The 19,746-nt window shown below is 42.2% G+C and overlaps 1 protein-coding gene across 3 annotated transcripts in view; it reads left to right on the top strand.

The window, feature by feature from the left end:
• The first annotated feature begins 70 nt into the window (after positions 1-70).
• The window catches only part of LOC108158555 (myosin heavy chain, non-muscle), a 28,065-nt gene continuing 8,389 nt past the window's right edge, over positions 71-19,746 (top strand). The window contains exons 1-5 of one of the 3 annotated variants that reach the window (XM_033390421.1): positions 71-233; positions 1,075-1,342; positions 7,419-7,634; positions 13,363-13,519; positions 16,628-16,749. In XM_033390421.1, the coding sequence (XP_033246312.1) occupies positions 1,211-1,342; positions 7,419-7,634; positions 13,363-13,519; positions 16,628-16,749 (627 nt within the window). In that variant the 5' untranslated portion in view covers positions 71-233; positions 1,075-1,210. The remainder of the gene's footprint in view (positions 234-1,074; positions 1,343-7,418; positions 7,635-13,362; positions 13,520-16,627; positions 16,750-19,746) is intronic. The other 2 variants (XM_033390419.1, XM_033390420.1) reach the window with 2 other exon arrangements.

A 19,746-nucleotide genomic window follows, 5' to 3' on the forward strand; every position in this document is an offset into this window, starting at 1 on the left:
AAATGAGTCGAGTCTGAATCCGAGTACGCGTTGACAATAAATCGAAAACTACTATAGAGGTGCTACCGTTAAAAATCGAGTCAAACCGAAACACACGGACAACGCGAAGACCACGAAGCAAGTGGATAGTGGAGTTGGCAAAAGTGAGAATAGAGAGAACGCGAAACGTAACGCAACAAGGCAATAAACAGTGAGTAAAGCAACCGCTGAAACGACGTGCGACGCGTCGAAATGTGAGTTCCTGCGTGTTTGTGTGTGTGTGTGTTGGTGCGCTGAAAGTGCAGCTGTCGCTTGAAACAAATAAAACCGCACAATTTCCATATAAAAAGACATTGCAAGACGCAGCTTGCCAGCAATATATCAATAAATCGGTAGTGCGAGAAAACAGCGAAAACCGAAGGCGAGGAGCAAGCGCAACAAGAAAAAATAAAAAGCATGTAGAAAATTTTTTAACGCCCAAAAGTCGCCGGTCTGTCGGCGACGCTGACACTGACGTCGATGCCAACGCCGACGCCGCTTGTTAAAACAAATGCATCGAAATACGTGCATTTCGGTGAAAATTTAGTTGAATTTGCACAAATGCAGTGCTGACAAAGTGAAACGAGAGAATAAAAAACAATATTAATGTGTAAAATATGCGGAAAACTGCTTTGAAATGTGGAGAGCGCAGAACAGTGGTACACAAAAGAAGGAAAGAGAGAAGGGAGAAAAGGAATGGAATGATGGCCGCTTATACCTGCTTTGCTTCGAAAAAGAAACCGAAACCAGCCACCAAAAATGTTTGCTGCCGGCTCTGCCGCTGCTCCTGCTGCACTCTTCGGAATGCAAACTGGTTAATGGTTCATTTCTAGACACAGCCGGCTTGAGCAACTGTGGCCATATTTTTTCTTCTTTTGCGCTCTTCCCTTTTGAAACTGTTCTCGCCGCCTCCGTTTTGTGCCGCACTTTTAAGATAAAGAGCGCGCGTCTCGAGATAAATGCGAAAAATATTGTATCTCAATGGCCGCGTTGTTTCCGATGTGAAAATTAAACGAAACCGTATTCATTATTTTTTTTATTTGTTCTGCCCAACAGAAAAGTGTGTATTAAAAAACCTCAATAGCCCCCACAATACGACGAGAAAACTCAAACGACAAAACCATAGTTGAATTGAGTGAGAATAATATATATATATATATATATAGAGAGAGAGAGTAAATACACCGCTACAATGTCGGAAGAAGTAGATCGCAACGATCCCGAGCTGAAATACCTTTCGGTGGAACGGAACCAATACAATGATCCGGCCACACAGGCGGAATGGACACAGAAGCGCCTGGTCTGGGTGCCCCACGACAATCAGGTGAGTTCTACTGAAGAACCCTTGCCCACATATTCCTCCCGCCCTATCATCTTGCAGTTCCTTCTTCTCTCCTGCTTTCACCTGAAGCGACCTGAAAAACCTGTAGAGCTCGGCCAGCGTTGGCGTTGACTATGGCTTTGGCTTTGCTTCGTCTTGACCAGTTTCGAGCCGCTGTCCCAGTTCACAGCTCCAGTCTTTTGGGGGGTTACTTTTGAGCTGAGAATTTTTGAAAAATTCTTCTTTTAAGCCGATTAGGTCAGGCCAGGCAGCAGCAACAGTCAAAAACGAGGCGCATATATAATGTTTTTTCCTGCCATAACGATACAGTTTTGGGAACCACGCCCGAAACACGAAATTACCTGACATAAAACCAACTGATAGAAGCCCCGGAGCCCGAAGTAAACTAATCAATTTGCGCAGTGTTTTGTTTGTCCCTTCTCTGGGGCTGGGTCTTATCGCACTCTCAATGGTTCCGAGTCATCGCCGTGGAAATGAATGAATCACACCTCATTCACTCCATTTTGATTTCTTTTAGCCGGGCCAACTTCTTTGAATTTAGCATTACTTTCTCGCTGCGGTGATAAAATTGAGTAAACATCCGTCGAAATCAGCCACACCAAATGCTCCTCCCACTGCTGATTCATTAATTTCTCTGCTGAAATCATCAGCGTTAAAAGATGCCACAGTTCTTCAAGTTGGTCAAAATCCAAATCAATTTGCCGCTAAAAGGGTTTTGCACAACATTTTCCAATTTGCATATCGCAGCCACTCTCTGACTCACTCACGCCAAACAAAAGAACGAAAGAGCGGGAGAGCAGGGTCAGGGATCCAGCGAGAGCGAGGCAAAACAAGTTTGTAATCTCTGTCCCTGTATTTGTGTTGAGATATGTTCTGCATGTGTGTGTGCGAGTGTGAGTACTGCCTCTAGCGAACATTCGCTTCAAGCGAAGGAAGAGTATGACGATACGATCAGTTAGAGGGGCCATATATGTACATATAGTGATCAGATAAAGCCTAAATTTTGATGATCTACTATGTTAAATTATATAAAAGTTATCTTATACAAAGATCTTAAGAATCGTTTGAAAAGTTTATAAAGTGGTGTTCTGATTTTTTGTTAACTTCTGATATTCTCTTCGCTATAAATGTATGCGCCTGCGAAAGCTTTGTCGGATTGTTACTGGCAGGGTAGCATATGTGTGTGCGTGTCAGAGAGAGAGAGAGAGAGAGAGAGAGAGAGAGAGAGATGATAACAAGTCAACAAACGGTTCTACCCCCATGTCTCTCTGAATTGTTTTGCTTATGCTTCCGCACCTTTTCCTTCGCACTTCTTTCTTGTATTTGGGAGATGAGAAAGAGATGATTTCTTTCAGGTGTCATTCAACTGCATTCCTTAGTTTTATTCCAAAAGTCATAAACGGATCAAATTAGCAGACACGTTTATTTTGTGTTATTTTAATTGCTTTATTTGCTCGAGATAATGCTCAACAGGGGAATGGATGGAAGATAGGACCCTAGAATGGTAGCTCTTTTTGGGTGACTTCCATATAATAAAAAAAGAAACTGAAAAACAAAGAAAAACGAGCAAACAGCTCCACATTTTTTAGTAATTACGCGTTCACTTATACAGGCATTTACTTTACAATGGAATCTCAAATGAAAAACAAAGATAAAGTCAAGAAATAAAACACAAAAAATAAAATAAAGAACGAGCCGAACGGCACGGCTTCGCAAACGGTCGATTGTCATGACTTGTCTGTCAGTCATTCAGACGAACGAACAGACGACGGCAAAGAAATGTTAAGAAATTTGCATATGGCCCGGCCACAAGCTGTTGCTCCGCTGGAATGTCCAACGGCAGATACAGATACAGATACAGTTCTGTTCTTGCGAATACTTAAGCGCTCTATGGGAAAAGACTCGGCCAAAAGGGTATTCGCCAATTGTGTCAACAAGCAGTTCGTTCAGCCCCCGTTCGTTTTCGCAACTGTTTTCGGGCTTGCCTGACATCATATTTGTACCGGGGTATCTCCCATATGGATCCATCTATTTACTGTTAGATATATGTACATAAGTATGTACAATGCAACTTATTGTTAAGGCTCGCTCAGTTTTGTTTACTGATCGGTGGAGATAGTTTTTGTGGTCATGTGGGTGAGGTAAACTTAGGAATTGTCGCATGAATTTCTAGATAACTCAAGCATTCGGTACAAGAAAATCTCTCTGTGGCCGACAGCTCTAATAAATCGCGGTAATACTCAAAAATACTGGAACAGCAAAAGTTTCACTGGAGGAGAATTCCAATCAATATGAATCAGGAACCGACCCACTGTTTGCGTTCTTATCTCATATTTTCAAGTTATTTCATTGTCGTGAATTGCCCCTTTCAATCTCACATCAGCTCTTTCATAATTTCAGAGTATTCCTGTACTACCAACAACTTTCCATATTGTTAGCCAAATTGAAGTCGGGCTTAACCTTCGTCATGCCCAAAGAATCGAATCGATTGTATCCGTCCGTGGCAGATCATTAAGAGGTCTTCGCTTACACACATAAACCCACACCCACACTCCGCATATACACACACACACACACACACAAACAAACGCTCAGAATATCGTTTGTTGTCTTATATTTATAACCGCCAGAAACCACTTTGGACTCTCTCTGTGTCTCCCCCTTTCGCACTCTCTGTTTCTTTCACTCTTCCACTCTTCCACTCTCCCACTCTGTTCTGGCGAAGATGTCTTGTACTCTGTTGTTTTTTTTTTGGTTACGCCAACGACAAACGTATCCAGCTTTCGGCTCTCGTCCGTCGTCCGTCGTCCGGTTTACGGTCAACGAACCTCAGACTCGTATCTCGTATCACGTATATGTAATATACATTTTTTAGCCTCTCGCACGTTCTTTCCCTTTCTCTCTCTCTCTCTCTCTCTCTCTCTCTCTCTCTCTATGCGTCCCTCTGCATATGCGTTGATCGATTAAACGAAATGAATAAAATAAAAGAATAACAAATTATTATGGGCCACAATGGCAGCCCCATGCCTCAGTTCCATCCATCGTTCATATTGTCAGACTTTAAGCCTGTATGACACTTGCTGCAAACTCCTCTGACTAATAAGGTTGATTCAATTATATCTAGAGGAAAATGCTTAGAAAACAAAACAGAATTCTAGATTCAGCTGTTTTCAAAGAAGTAGTGACATAAAGTAGTCAATGACTGTGTTGTGAAACAGCTGTTTTACAGATGCTTAAAAATTAATCTCCGTAAAATCACTAAAATGTTAGGTAAATTTCATACAGGCTTAAGTTGGCTTTAATTCAGGCGGAGCCTGTGTGGTAGAGAGAGAGAGAGAGAGCCGCAGGTTAAGACATGCGAAAGAGAAAACGAGAGAGAATTATGTACATTTGACCGCTTAACTAAACCCAATTTATTCATTATTCATGAATAAAACGTAAACAAAAGAAATTGCCTAAAACCAGACGTTTCTGCCAGCGAGTAAATAATGAGAACCAGATATAGATCTGCTATATGTACATACATACATACATATATGTATTTTTACTAGCTACTTTTGAGAGCTTCAACAAAGTTCAAGGTTGCATTTTCCGTTCTCCGTTACTCACGGACCACCGATTGAGGTAGCTCCCATATCGAACTTCTCACTCTTCTTTGGGTCTCCTCATCCTTCTTCATCTCACTCTTCCAGCTACTCCTCCTGGCTTGCTTCTCGTCTATTGTTATGAAGGTGTTTGATATTTCTTCTTTGGTTTTGCTTCACTGATTCCCTGGAATGCCCGAGAGCGAGAGAAAGAGAGATACCGTTCAAAGAGAGAGTTCGAGACTGATGACCTCATATGCTATGCCCCAACTCCCTCTGCCTCTATCTTTGCCAATTTCTATGGCTCCATAACTCCAATACTTCTTCCATCAGGAATTTCACGCTATCCCCGCCTCCCAGCGATTATCATGAGTCATAACCGAACGCCAAACAATGTTACAGCATTTTCGTTTTGGCTGCTGTCCGCTGCGGTGTGTCCAAACTGTCAATTTTCAAACGTTTTTTTATGCGCAAATGTTTTGCACAAGTGACAGCCCACAAAACAGACGAACTCCCCCAAACGACAGCTGAGAATAGCCTCCCCGAACTATATAATTATTTTGTACAATGTACTCTTCTTTTATTTTGCAAATTTACGATTTCTTCCCATAGCAGATTATAAATTCGATGCATCGGATGTGCATACATATGTACATGTGTCACTAAGTTAAGCTAATCGATGGGTATTTAATTTGTCTGGCTTTATTTATTCATGTAAACGCTTCAACACAGCGTTAGGTACAGTAGATTTTGATAAAAGTGTTAAATAAAAGTATTTTCTGTTTAATTACAATGTTCTCTCAGCCATGGTTGCAAAAGAAACCCTGCAAATGTGTACGATCTTGATCTTGAGGGCGTTTCCTACGATTAGTACTTTGGTTAAATGGTGTAGCTTATACTATTACCCTTAGGATCTTGCTCCCTTGTAAACAGCAGAAATTATTCGTCATATCCGCTCGGATTGGCTGTAAGTGGACTGGGGATAACGACTTTCTTACGACTGTTTATCTCCTGGGCCGGAAAAGCACTAAGATAACACAGAGAAACCGAAAGAGTGCTTCAAGAGATAGGACCTGAGAAAGGAGAGGCAGAAAGAGAGAGACAGAGACAGAGAATTACAGCAGGGTGCGCGGTTTTTCCGAATCTGATCGCTGGGGCGTGTACGTGTTTAACTTAATGGAGCCGGTCGTCTGGGATGCGTTGCAGATGCTGTTGCGCGCACTCTCTTCTCTCCCTCCCGTTGCCCTTCTCTCTTTCCATGGTTTTTGTTGTTATTTGTATAATGCATTTCTGCATCGTCGGCGGCACTTCACTTCACCCTTTAATGACTGAATTACGGTTTAGCTGGCTGCCGCCTCCTGCCTGCATGCCTGCCTGCCTGCCTGCCTGCCTGGCTGCTGCCAAGTGTGCTTGCCCCTGATTTGATTAATGTCAAAGCGACGCATGCACCATGCTGCATGCTTCACCATGATCTCCATTGTTGTTGTGCCTTCACTTAACTTCTAATTGAAGCTGCTGCGGCTGCGGCTGCAGCTGCAGCTACTTATTCTGCACTGCTTGCATCGGTTTTATTTTTTGGTTTGATTCAATTTCTGCCAGCAGAGTCAGAAATTCCTGAGAAGTTCGTTGAATGAATCACAATCAGTCCCGTTCCTTGCATCCAACGGTGATTGCTCATCTCCATCAACCAGAACTAGTTCAAATCCACACACTCATTAAGACTGTTGTTGTCGCTCTCACACTGCAAAACGAGTCAGTTCGTAACGGAACAAGGGGAAATGATTAAGCAAAGGTGTATTTACACATTGTGAAAGAGGGATTGGATTCCTTTTTGGGACTCTGCTCGTCGAACGGTGACAGTCGCGTACATCCATACACACGCAACCGTTAGAGAGAAATCTATCATTGTCTCACCTTGTACAAATACGCTTTGGTACGGCCAAAGCAGAGCCTTGAACTTGGGAGAATGAGAAGAGGGGGAGAAAGAGAGCGAGCTACAGACAGACAGTTGCATCTGCCTCCCGTTGTTCTTGTTGTCGGCAATGTTTTGTTTTTGTCTGCTTTGGCCACTCGAACGGGTGCAGTTTTTGTTGCTGTCGTTGCTTCTGCTTTTCACTTGTGAGAGATAGAGATACAGTGAGTGGGAGTGGGAGAGGGAGAGGGACATGGAGAGTGAGTGAAACAGCTCTTATGTTGGCGCTTGACTCATGCAGCGCTGCCAACGCGAGACGAGATGCACTCGAAGACAGCAGAAGCAGGAGCAGCAGAATTTACGCTCCATTGTTGTTTCTTTTATCGCGGCTACCCGCTGAGATAAAGCAGTGCACACATTGCATACATTAACTCATACATACTCATTCACTCATAAACAAAATAACATTTTGATTCTCATATTTTCCTTCCTGGAAGCCGAATTGTTAAAGTTCAAGTGTGACTAATCGAATGGACATTTTTCTTGTCTCCTTTTTTTGCAGGGCTTCGTGGCCGCTAGTATTAAGCGGGAACATGGCGACGAGGTTGAGGTTGAACTGGCCGAGACCGGCAAGAGGGTCATGATCCTGCGCGACGACATACAAAAGATGAATCCGCCAAAATTCGACAAAGTCGAGGATATGGCCGAGCTGACGTGCCTCAACGAGGCCTCCGTGCTGCACAACATTAAAGACAGATACTACTCTGGCTTGATCTATGTAAGTATTAAACTATATGGTTCCTTCGTTACTCATAAACATAAAATTAACGCCCTGGAATTCAACGGATTCCCAGTCCAGATCAATGCAAACTTCATTCTTAGTGCGAACGAAAAACGACGCTCTGGATCGGATCTACTCATATCTAGGTTAACCCCAACTTATTCCTTTGGTCTGCACGTTCACTTGGTTCTTGAAAATTTAGTTCTATACATTTCTGTCTAAAATGGGGTTCCTTCACGCCACATACATATGTACATACAAATTTGTGTTGGAAGACTTGAAAGTTGCCGCTGTGCCAGCTGTTGGCAAGATGACGACGACGACAGCCACCATGATGCTAATGGTGATGATGATGACGACTTTAGAGTAAACAACAACAACAACATAAATACATGTGTACATATGTACATATATATTTTCCATCCCTATCCGTCCCTAAGTTTTCTGGAATTATTGAAAAGCGAAACTCTGTCCTCAACCCAGCCCGAGTTCGTCTCTTTCTAAGTATTCGCCTGAAAGCTTCGCAAATATTTGACACACAAATATCATTCAATCACTCGATTCCCAACTCTAGCCTGTTTTCCCCTTTCAAACCCCCCGAACATCCGCTCTTAATTGTTATGCCAAAAGTGTTTTCTGTTCGAAAATTACAAATTTACCAAAATCAGAAAGCCAATTACTAATAGATTTCATGCAGTGCATTTAAATGGGGAGGAGGATATAAATTTATGTCTGCTTTTGTTGCTCTCCTCTCCCCCTACTTTTTCGTTATATAAATCATTGAATTAGCTGCCTCAATTGCATCTTCAATTAATATCGATTTATCTGATCACATAAATTACCCCCGAAAAATGAAAAAAAGAACAGAAAAAGAAATAAGTAAAAAGATTGTGAGGCTTGCAACATTATTGGGAACTGCTTAGCACGACTGCTTGCCTGCAGTGCTAATCGTTATCAACTACACTTAGCTGAATTTCTTCCTCTTTTCTTACATTGTTCCATAAAAATAAATTAAAAATGCATTAAGTCTCACACCCTCTTTTAACCTTTGTATGGATCATTAAGAGGCCGTTGTAGACAAAAATAAGACCTCTTCTGTGGCTCAAGGCTGAGCTCGGGCAACATGTAGCTGGCGCATGTTGATAAACTGCTTGATTTGAGCGGGACCTGAACCGTGGGTGTTTCTCCTCTCTTTCTATGTATCTCTATTTGCCTTCTATTTCGCTGCCCATGTGGCAGCTTCGTTTTTTTTATTTGTTTTATTGTTTTCTAACAAATTATGTGCCGCTTTTTTTTTTTACATATTTTATGAGCTTGTTGCTGCTACTACTTATCTTACTCCTGCCTCTTTCCAATTTTCGCTCTCTGTCTCTGTCTGTCTTTCTGGTTTGGGAGTTTTAATTTAATGCCCAAACGGTTGTTTCTACTTTTTGATGTGGGCGCGAACTGCTTTAAATTTGTTTAGATTGTTGCTGCTGTTGTTGTCGGGCCACGCTTCAGCGCACTCTCAGGCCAGGCATTGTTGCTGCTGCCGTTTTTATACCCTAAATAGAGGGTATTTCGACTTTGGCCAGACGTTTTCTGGCTATTCTGGAATAATGGAAACGTTGCCGTTGATTCGCTCTAACAATTTACCCATAAGCGAATCGACGTGAGATGTAGGCCCAAATGGAAACACTCTAAGCTCTAGCTAATGGTTCTGTAATATTGAAGGGTATCAGAAACTTCGTTTGTTGTTGCTGTCAGCGAATTATTGTGTGCCCGCTTACAACTTACACAATCATTCCACGCACTTTGTTTCGCCTCTCTCTCTGCTCTCTTGCTGTCTTTTCCTCTTCGTTTTACTCTGCCCCTATCTCTTTCGGGCGGACTGTCCCATTTAATTTGCTTGCCAATTGTTGCTGACGTGTTTTAGGCCGCTAACTTGTTGCATGGCCCCGAGTGCGCCAAAGAAAGAAAGAAGTAAAGAGAGCGGATAACACAGGGTGACACAGAAGAAGAAAGAGAGAGAGAGAGAAGGGAGATACGGGGGAGGGGCGCTGTGTTGAACGGCATAATTATTATAGTTTGTTGACATTTAATTTGATTTTTAAATTAAATTTAAATTAATTCGACTGGCAGCTGCTTCTGACTTTCTGACTGCCGGTAGCTTGTAGCTTAATTAATATGCGTCGGCCGGCAGGCAGGCAGAACAAAAATAATATTACACTTACACACACTTACACACATTTTTACATGGATACAGTATGCAAATCAAAGTGTCAACACCTCTGGTGCAACAACAGCAACAACAGCAACAAATATGGCCAATTTGTTGGACATGAAAATTTTTGCAGCGAATTGATTTGGGCGGAGAAAATGTTGTGTCAGCAGCCCACCAGACAGGGGCTAGGGCGGGAAAAATGGGGCACGAATGAAACTGACCAAAGACCTCCCATAGTCCAGCCCACCTCCTTCCTTCCCCCTCTTCGCCAATTAGTTGCAGCCGATTGAAAATCAAATTGGGTTTGAAATATTCCACAAAACATTAAAATTTTAATTTTCTTCATTTACAATGTTTTATACTCTTTCGGTAGGGTATTGCAATCTCCATCAGCAGCGTGCATTGTATAGGAATCAAGCGTAGAAAAATTGCCAACTGTAAGGTTATACATTATACATTATATTCATACCTTAGACACAGACAGCTGGTCGCAAGCTACCAAAAACCCTGGTTTAGGCCATAGAAAAGATCTCATTGCTAGGGTATTGAAAGCATCGGCGTGCTTTGATAACCCCCTTTGACTGAATTTTCTTGCAATTAATTGATTTATGTCCATCGGGTGACTGGGTGCAATTGCTCGACGGCAGCAGCATCGCGGGAAAAGCGCTGAAAATTGTAATTTACATTTCGGGCCCATGCGTTGGCAGCTAAATATAATTGCACTTGACAGGGAGGATGACGTTGGTGCCTTGGCCACTTTTACAGGCTCCCCATATGTACATATTCACATATGTATGTATGTGTGTATGTATCTTTGCCCATTCCATATCCCTATTCGGAATCCATTCAGTTCTAACTATCTTTGAGATACGCTAATTGAAATGGCAAACTCAGGCGACGCCGAACCGAATCTTGTGTGGCATTTTAATATGGGATTTCTGTCACTTAATTTGCTTTGCAAGATTTTAATTTTTAGCCACGAGCGAGTGCAAATGTGCCACATGCTGAGGCAGAGGCAGAGGCAGAGACAGAGACAGAGACAGAGACAGAGACAGACACCCAGAGGTAGAGGTAGTGCAGAGGCGGCGGCTGTTGCCGAGTCTATGGCCACATGAGGCATGCATTTTGTGGCAAATAAATTATATTTCCCGCATATCAGCAGAACAATTTGTTCAAAAACTATTGGCACTAATAGTTTGCCACTGCAACATGTGGGGGATGAATGGATGGGTGCCGGTAGGGGAAATGGGTGATGTGATGTGGATAGAGGTATAGGTAGAGGTGTCTTCGAGCACGTAATTAACATGAAAGACGCCGCCTTCTGCTTTTTTGTTTGTTTGTTTTTGCTGTTGCTGCTGCCCTTGTTTGCCTGAATGTGCCCCTCGATTTGCTCTGCTTGCCACACGTTCGATACACAAATAAAATGCTTGTGCCCACATAAGGCCTGAAAGCGGAGACCAAAATGGTCCACACGCTAAATGCCTGACAAATCTGGTAAGAGACTAAATGTTTTGTTTTTTTTTTTATGTTTTCCTTCCCCCCCTCTCTCTCTCTCTCTCTCTCACTCTGCATAGAGCTAGTACTAACCAACAACTAGTTGTAGTACTAATGGAACTGCTTGAAATTTCAAATGAATATCAAACTGCTTGAATATGCTCCTTCCAATCGATAGAGTGAGAGGCAACTAGCTTGAACACCATTCAACTGCTTGCTGTTCGAAGTGAATAACTGCTTTTAATTTGAGCATCATACTAAGCTCGCTCTGCTTCTACCTCCTACCATAGCTGGAGTGGGAGGGAGCTACTGTAAGGCAGTTCGAACTGTTGTCTTCTTTAAATGCTGAACTGCTTGTTGCAGAGAAAGCCCCCCAACTCACGTAAAAAATAATAGTCCACCCAAAGCTCATTCTTGTATCTCTCTCTCTCTTTCTGTCTCTCTGTGTGTGAGTGCTCAGCTTAATTGATAAATATTTCACGTTTACCTGTGCGGTGACTCGCCTTTGTCCCCTCTCACCTCATATAAATACCTCCCTCCATAATATAAGTAAATCTCGCTGTAATTTAATTGCCTCTGTGGCGCTGTTGCTACTTGCTTGAGATTTACATAAATTTCATGATTTTGAATTATCCGCTGACCATATAAGGCCCAACCCAAGATCGGGGCAGGCCACGCAGGCAGCCAGGCTCCATTGATTGATGATGGTCGATGCCTGCCTGCCTGCCTGAACCAGTCATCAGGATAATGACTCAGTGCAGCAGCATACAAAGAGCTTGAAGTGCCGCAAAAGTGTGCGGAGAGACGCGATCCGATCCCAGATCCGAGAGTAAACATTGCCGTCACGAGTGACGGCCACTTCTAAACGATTGCCAAAAAGAGCAAAGAAACAAAAAGCAGTTTTTCTGCCATTTTTGGATGCCTGACACGCACACATATGTACATCTATGGCTACTAAAGCAAGGTTACTGATTGTCGAGACGTGATTTTGTTGTTTCTTCCAAGAGGCTCTTTAAACTATGGGTATATACATATACATATATGTATGAGTCAGTCGGGGCCCACTCCTCCCTGGCCTGTGCTCCTCCGCTCAAAGAGAGAGATTTTCGGGAAATTTACATTGAGAGCTGTACTTTCCATTTCAATCTGTATCTGTCACACACGAATGGGTGTGTGTGGGTTGTCTACTCCCCCTTCCCTCGTAAAGTTTGTTGTTGTTTTTTTTTTCTCTTTTCGCATTTAATGTTTGCTGGATATTTAAATGATACTCGTACAACAAATAGCAAAAAGCCGCATACTTAGTGCCCACGCCGCAGCCGCAGTCACAGTTATGTAGGCTGGTAGATACCAGCGGATACCGATACAACTATAGATACAGATATAGCAGCGGATACAGCCACTGGGAGATACAGATACATGCGTTTGCTGTTTATGGTGCTGGCCAACTTTAAAGCACATGTCTTGCTTCAAGCCCATGTTGTATCTGTGTGTGTGTGTGTGCGTTAGAGTTTGGGCAACACTAAGCACTAACTAGGCCACTGAACATCAGTCGCCGCCACCTCGCCGGCCGCCTGCCGATTGCAGGGGCTGCCAGGGGCTGCCAGAGGCTGTTCGTCGTTAGTCCCCATGTTTGCATACCACACGATGCAACACGATGCCATCGAAAATTAAGCCAAACTTTGCTTTGTTTTCCACGTTCCTGAAGCCACTTTCAGCCTGTCAGATGATCCCTATCCATACCTGTTATATTTCTTTCCTCTCTATATAATCTCTCTATACAATAAGAAATGAAGATGATTCTTAAATCAGACCCCAATACAAAGTGGGCTACAGTGCCAATCTTTTTTGAGAGCATCAATCTTCTTATGAATATGAAAGTGGTTGAATTTCCCCTACAACCAAATGCCAATCCCACTTACGCCCGGATCATTATCGAGGGTATTTTTCAGACACGGGGGTTGCACGTGGATTGCCCCCTTGTTACTTATATTAATAATTCATATTTTTTTTTTTTTTTTACTTTTCCAGACATATTCCGGTCTATTTTGCGTTGTGGTCAATCCGTACAAGAAACTTCCCATCTACACCGAAAAGATTATGGAACGCTATAAGGGTATAAAGCGACACGAAGTGCCACCGCATGTGTTTGCAATAACGGACAGTGCCTATAGAAACATGTTGGGTGGTAAGTACAGTACTCTTCTTATACACAAATAAATATAGTACATACATATATGTATAACTCTTCTGATACACGAAATGCAATAAGTATATAGATTTATTTACTCTCTCTCTCTCTCTGTCTCTGCTTCATGTTTGCCATTTTCTGTGTGTTTGCTATCGAGAATTCCATTCCATTCCCGCATAAACAAGCGAAAAAACGAAGATTAGATAAAAGGTCGCTCGGTCGTCTCTCTGTCCCTTTTTTTTCCCCAGAATTGCGTGAGTTTTAAGCTGCTGCATGCCTCATGCTTGGTCGGTGGTGGGGGGGAGTACCTCCATTTCCCAGCTGTGTAAATCCTCGGATGAATCATCTCCGAGTCTCTCCTAACAGAAACTGGTTTCCCTTTTTTTTTTTTTTTTTTTTTTGTTCAGTCTGTTGCATTTTCAGCCTGGCTTTCAGGCGGGTTTTTTGGGGCTGCTTCGGCGACTTTTCGGATGGTTTTGCATGTCCGATTCAAGCGTAACGTCTCGCCGGTAGATGATTCATAATTGCCGCGCTCTGACGGTGACTCCAAACTCGAGGCATACCTCTCTCTATATACTATACGTATTGTATGTGTGTGTCCCTGTCTGAGTCTCAGTTTTGGCTAACTAATATTGCGTATACGTGTCATTACCATATATGGATCTAAAAACTCAACTTTGCTTCAGCTCGGACTCGAATTTGTGTGCTTTTGTGCCCCCTTGAACATCATCAACGTCGTCGTCGTCGTAATCTTTTTTGTTTTGAAATGTTTAAACAAATCGTCACCTCACTACGAGCCTCACCATATTCGACGGTTAATAAATTTCTGCTTTATGCACATTTACTTGATTGTTTTTCCTTTTTCATTTTTCAGTCCCAGTCTCAGTAATTTACAGCCACAAAGGCGGCGGAATGGAACCCTCCCATATTCCCATATTCCCATACCTTTGGGGTGTGGCAGTTTCTTTTGATTTATTTCTCTGTCTTTTAATAATCTCCAGGCGTGTTCCTGCATTGCCATCATTCCTCTGGGGGACTACATTGCCCTGAAACACGCACTACAAATGCAAAGACAGAAACAGCGACAGAGCCGGGGTAGGGATTGGGATTGGGATTGGGATTGGGATTGGAATTGGGATATTGAATTTGGGGAACTGGACACAACACACACACCTCTGTATCGTGGCAATGGCAAATCTTTCGAATCTGAACAAACTGCAATTTTGATGGCATTCCATTCCCATTCCATGCGAGAAACCATTCCATATTCCAAGCCCCAATGTCATAAGACTCTCTTGTTCATGATCAAATGACACGCCTTGACTTGCTTTACATATGATATACATACATTTGTATATACATACATATGTGCTGTATATAAGCACACAAATTGGGAGTTTTGGGAGTTATTTTGTCAAGAGGAACTCCCTTCTCAGTTTCACATTGGATCAGCTAATTTTTTGGACAAGGTTCTTCCCTCATATTCGCTATAGAAAAATCTGAATACTAGTAGATAGAACCTTTCTATCGTTCAATCATTGATGTATGAAACTATCTTTTTTGTATCGGTTTACTTTAAAAATTCGTTCCCTACATTTTCCTCTAAAAGCTAATTAATATTTTTGTATTGCATTTTCTAACAAAAAATGTTTTCGTTTTCTCTTTGATTTCTTTTAATTGGTTTTTGTTTATAAACAAAACAAATTATAGGCAAATTTACGAAAACCCTAATGACGGATTTATGATATTCTGAAATCGATGGCACAAATGGCACTGTGGAAGTGTTTTTCCAAACTGGCAAAATTAATAAATAAAAATAAAATAAAGTAAAGGAATTAAGCAATCAAAATTCCAATGTGTTGAATCTGCAAAATGCAGTTTGAATTGTTCCAAAGAATGATCTGAATTGAGAACTAAATTGACCCATAAACTGCGTCAATAATAAGAATCATAATAAAAGGGAAAATTCTATACAAAGTGTTTTGCCTTTTGATTTTATACTCTTTCCTATAATTCCCCTGCTGTCCCTGTGCCACATTTTTATGGCTCTCTTTCTCTCTGAATGATCATCGTTGTTGCGTAATAGATACATCCATCTATCCGCATCCACAATATCCCAGTTTTTCAACTATTAGATTAATCTTAACCCAAAAAGACACAAAAAATATACAAAAAGAGCTTCACGAAAATTCCCATAAAATGACGCTTGCCGAGATATATAAATTTCGATCCATCTTTGGTCAGATATGTATATATACATATGTATGTATGTATGTATGTATGTGCATATGTATGCGATGCACGGCGTTCGATCGATTGAGCGACCGGCTTTGGCCATAATAATAAATAAGTACGGGGTCGTTATGTGGAAGCTGCCTCGAAATCTATGGCAATCAGAGTGGATATATCTGACTCTCTGACTCTGTATCTGTGTCTATGTCTGTCCATTTTCTGTCTGTCTGAGTTTTGTGGTTAGCTTAAATATTGGATCGAATGACGAGGCTATGGGGGATGAGGGTTTGGGGCTTGGGGCTTGCGGCTTGGGGTTTGGGGCTTGGGGTGCAGTGAAAATCTAGTTCGAACGATTCTGGACGGGATCACTGGCGCCATATCAATAGCGGGGCAAAAGCAATTTACTGCCGCCAAATACTCGTCGATGGTCGATGATTGTATCTACGAGTACCAGTACCAGTACCAGCACCAGCACAAGTATCTCTCGGATACGCATGCTGAAATCAATAGTTTTTTTTGTTGTTTTTGTTTCAATTGATGTATGTCTCATTTATTCCACTCCCCCCGTCCCTACTCCCCCTCTTCTTTTTTTTTGTTTTGTTTTTGCTCACATGAATTTGGGTCAACAGAAATTTCAAGCTGAGTTTGCGATTTCGTTTTTTTCTTGAAACATTTTTTTGAACATTTTAATTTCCATTTTCCATTTTTGTTTTGTCAGCAGCCAAATTTGTTGTTGTTGCGGTAATGAAGTGTGTCACTCTCTCCTCGTCCCACTCTGCCGCTCTCTCCTCGTCCCACTCTGCCACTCTCTCGCTCTTAAATCGTACTTACGTCTCCCCTTCTCTCTCTCTCTCTCTCTCTCTCTCTCTGCAGATCGCGAAGACCAATCGATTTTGTGTACTGGCGAATCGGGTGCTGGCAAGACGGAGAACACCAAGAAGGTCATCCAATTTCTGGCCTATGTGGCAGCCTCCAAGCCCAAGGGCTCTGGTGCGGTAAGTACAAGAGCGAACACAACTCTCGTCGGCTCCAAAATAAGATAAATGACTCCAAGAACAGACGCGAATGCAAAGTTGTATCTACACTGGGGGAAAATTGAAATCACATTCCATATTCGTAGATGATTCGTGGGCTGATTCCAATGGGATGTTGCATCAGTTGAGAAAGGGTCGTACAAGGGTCCTTCCAATCCTAAATCCCAAATCCTCATTAGAGGAATGTGTTCTAGCAGAAGTTTTTTCGCTCAGTGCATCATCTGTGGGAGAGATCCATACACATATGTTCCGTCTCTACTCGTAGATACAGTTCCATTTTGGATTGGATATGTGTGCTTATAAAATGCTTATTAAACTCACATTAATGACACGCAAGCTGCTCCCAGCAATTGTTATTGTTTGCCATTGTAATTAATTAGAGAGAACGTTCAAGGGAGATGCACGACTCGTATGGATATCTACGATACGTTCACTAACACTCACACGACTATATATGTATCTATATATGTACAGTATGGTGTGTATATAATTGCTGGAGTCGGCAAACTGTCTTTAATACACCCTCGCACCTATGACTTCTTATGTGGGTGTTCTACTGCCTCAAATCCACTTACAATTTCAAAGTATTTCGTTTTGTATCTCATGTCACTGAAGACCATGAAGAGTCATGAAAAGCATTGAAATATATTTGAATAGAGTATCTAAATGTGGGCTTAAGGAACTGGAAAGTGGAAGTGGGAAGAAAAGAGAATTTTTAATCTCAGGAAAACCATAAATTGTATGCAGAACACACATAAGAGAACTTCTAATGACACTTGAGTGTTCCTTATAATCTGTAATCTGTAATTTGTTGGCACTTTTGTGTTCAGGTTGATTTAGATTAGATTTAAATAGCTTAGGATAGGTTAAGAGTTCAGATAGAGTGCGTTGAATAACGGTTGATAGACCTGATGGTCTTTATAGATACATATGTATACGTATATATAAACTTTAGAGGGGAACGATTAGTAGATATTTTTATACCCGATACTCAAAATGAGTATTGGGGTATATTAGATTTGTGGTAAAAGTGGATGTGTGTAACGTCCAGAAGGAATCGTTTCCGACCCCATAAAGTATATATATTCTTGATCAGCATCAATAGCCGAGTCGATTGAGCCCTGTCTGTCTGTCCGTCTGTCCGTCCGTCCGTCCGTCCGTCCGTCCGTCCCCTTCAGCGCCTAGTGCTCAACGATGTTTTGGATCCAGACTTCTGTGATATGTCACTGCTACAAAAATATTTCAAAACTTCGCCCCGCCCACTTCCGCCCCCACAAAGGACGAAAATCTGTGGCATCCACATTTTTAAAGATACGATAAAACCAAAAACGCAGAATCGGTGAGGATGACCATATCTTCTACAGTGCAAAATCTCAACCAGATCGTATAATTATTATAGTCAGAATCAAGAAAACAATTTCATTCTTTCTCGCTCTGTCTCTCTCTAACACACAGGTTTCATGGTCGGTTTTGCCAATTGCAAAATATGAGTTCAAGGATCTCAGAACCTATAAGAGCCAGAGCAACCAAATTTGGTATCCACACTCCTGTGATATCGGACCTTGACCGTTTTGTGTCCAAATTTCGCCACACCCCCTTCCGCCCCCGCAAAGGACGAAAATCTGGGGCATCCACAAATCTCAGAGACTATTAAGGCTAGAGTAACCAAATTTGGTATCCGCACTTCTGTTAGATCTCACTATAAAACGTATATCTCAGAATTTCGCCCCACCCCCTTCCGCCCCCACAAAGAACGAAAATCTGTTGCATCCACAATATTGCAGATTCGAGAAATCTAAAAACGCAGAATCATAGATAATGACCATATCTATCAGATTGCTGAATCTGGACCAGATCAAATAATTTTTATAGCCAAAAGGAACAAATCAATTTGCAGTGGCTACGCAGCGCCCGACGACAAGCTCAGACTGATTTTCTGTCTCTCTCTTTTTCGTGTCGTTTAATATTAGCGGCGTCTGCCGGAGGAGAGCCATACTGACTTAGTATCGGGTATAACTGTAGAGTTGCGGTGTCCGCAGCAACTCAGAACGTTCCCGCTCGTTTTTCGTTTCGTTTCATTCTACGGAATCCAACGAAGCTCGCCTCCCCGGGCAGAAATGCATTCCTACCGACCGAGGGGCGCTGCCACATTACGCGGCATCAAAAGCCACAGCAACAGCAGCATCATAGAGCCAAAGCCCATTCTCCTTGGGTTTACTCTTTGCTTTGGTTGCTCTCTTGCCGGTTTGCCGGGGGGAGGAAGGGGGGGCGGCACACTTCATTAATCAACCGATGCCCTGCCACATATGGTATATCTGTATATCTGTACAATAAGTTGCTGACAAATTTTTGTCATTTACAGCAATAAAATAAACACCATAAAACAAAAAAAAACAGAAACAAAAGCGAAAGCGAAATTGAATTGCAGCACCAGAGGAGGGGCAATTGATAAAAATTGAAAATTAAATCACTCGAATTGCGACATTCAATGGGGGGGTTTTTTGGTGCTGGTATCATCTCCTTTTGTGGCATGGCAACTGTTGCTGGTGGCGCCCCAGTTCTCGGACTCGGACTGGCTTCTGTTTCGGTTCGGTTCTGGTTCATAACCATAATTGGGGGCAAACAAAACAAATTATATTTGTATATATTTTTCGTGTATTTCTTTTGGGCATACACTCAGTCAATCCTTTTCAGCCACAAAAAACAAGCTGCTCTTGAGCTCCAAACACACTTTTCATTATGTTTTATGCGTTTACTGGCCTGCCTTATATGAGCCTGTTTGAGGCTGGAGGCTGCTGCTACTGCTGGAACGTGATAAGCTGCAAACAGACTTGAGGCATTTATACGGATACCTCCTAAACATAATCGGGGGGAGCACTCCACATACGATATGCTGATGCTGATGAATGTTCCTCCAGAAGAACCTTCAGAGAGGGAGGCAGGGTGCAATCTTGGCTA

This window comes from Drosophila miranda, chromosome 3, assembly GCF_003369915.1.
Source record: "Drosophila miranda strain MSH22 chromosome 3, D.miranda_PacBio2.1, whole genome shotgun sequence".
NCBI classification, from domain to species: domain Eukaryota; kingdom Metazoa; phylum Arthropoda; class Insecta; order Diptera; family Drosophilidae; genus Drosophila; species Drosophila miranda.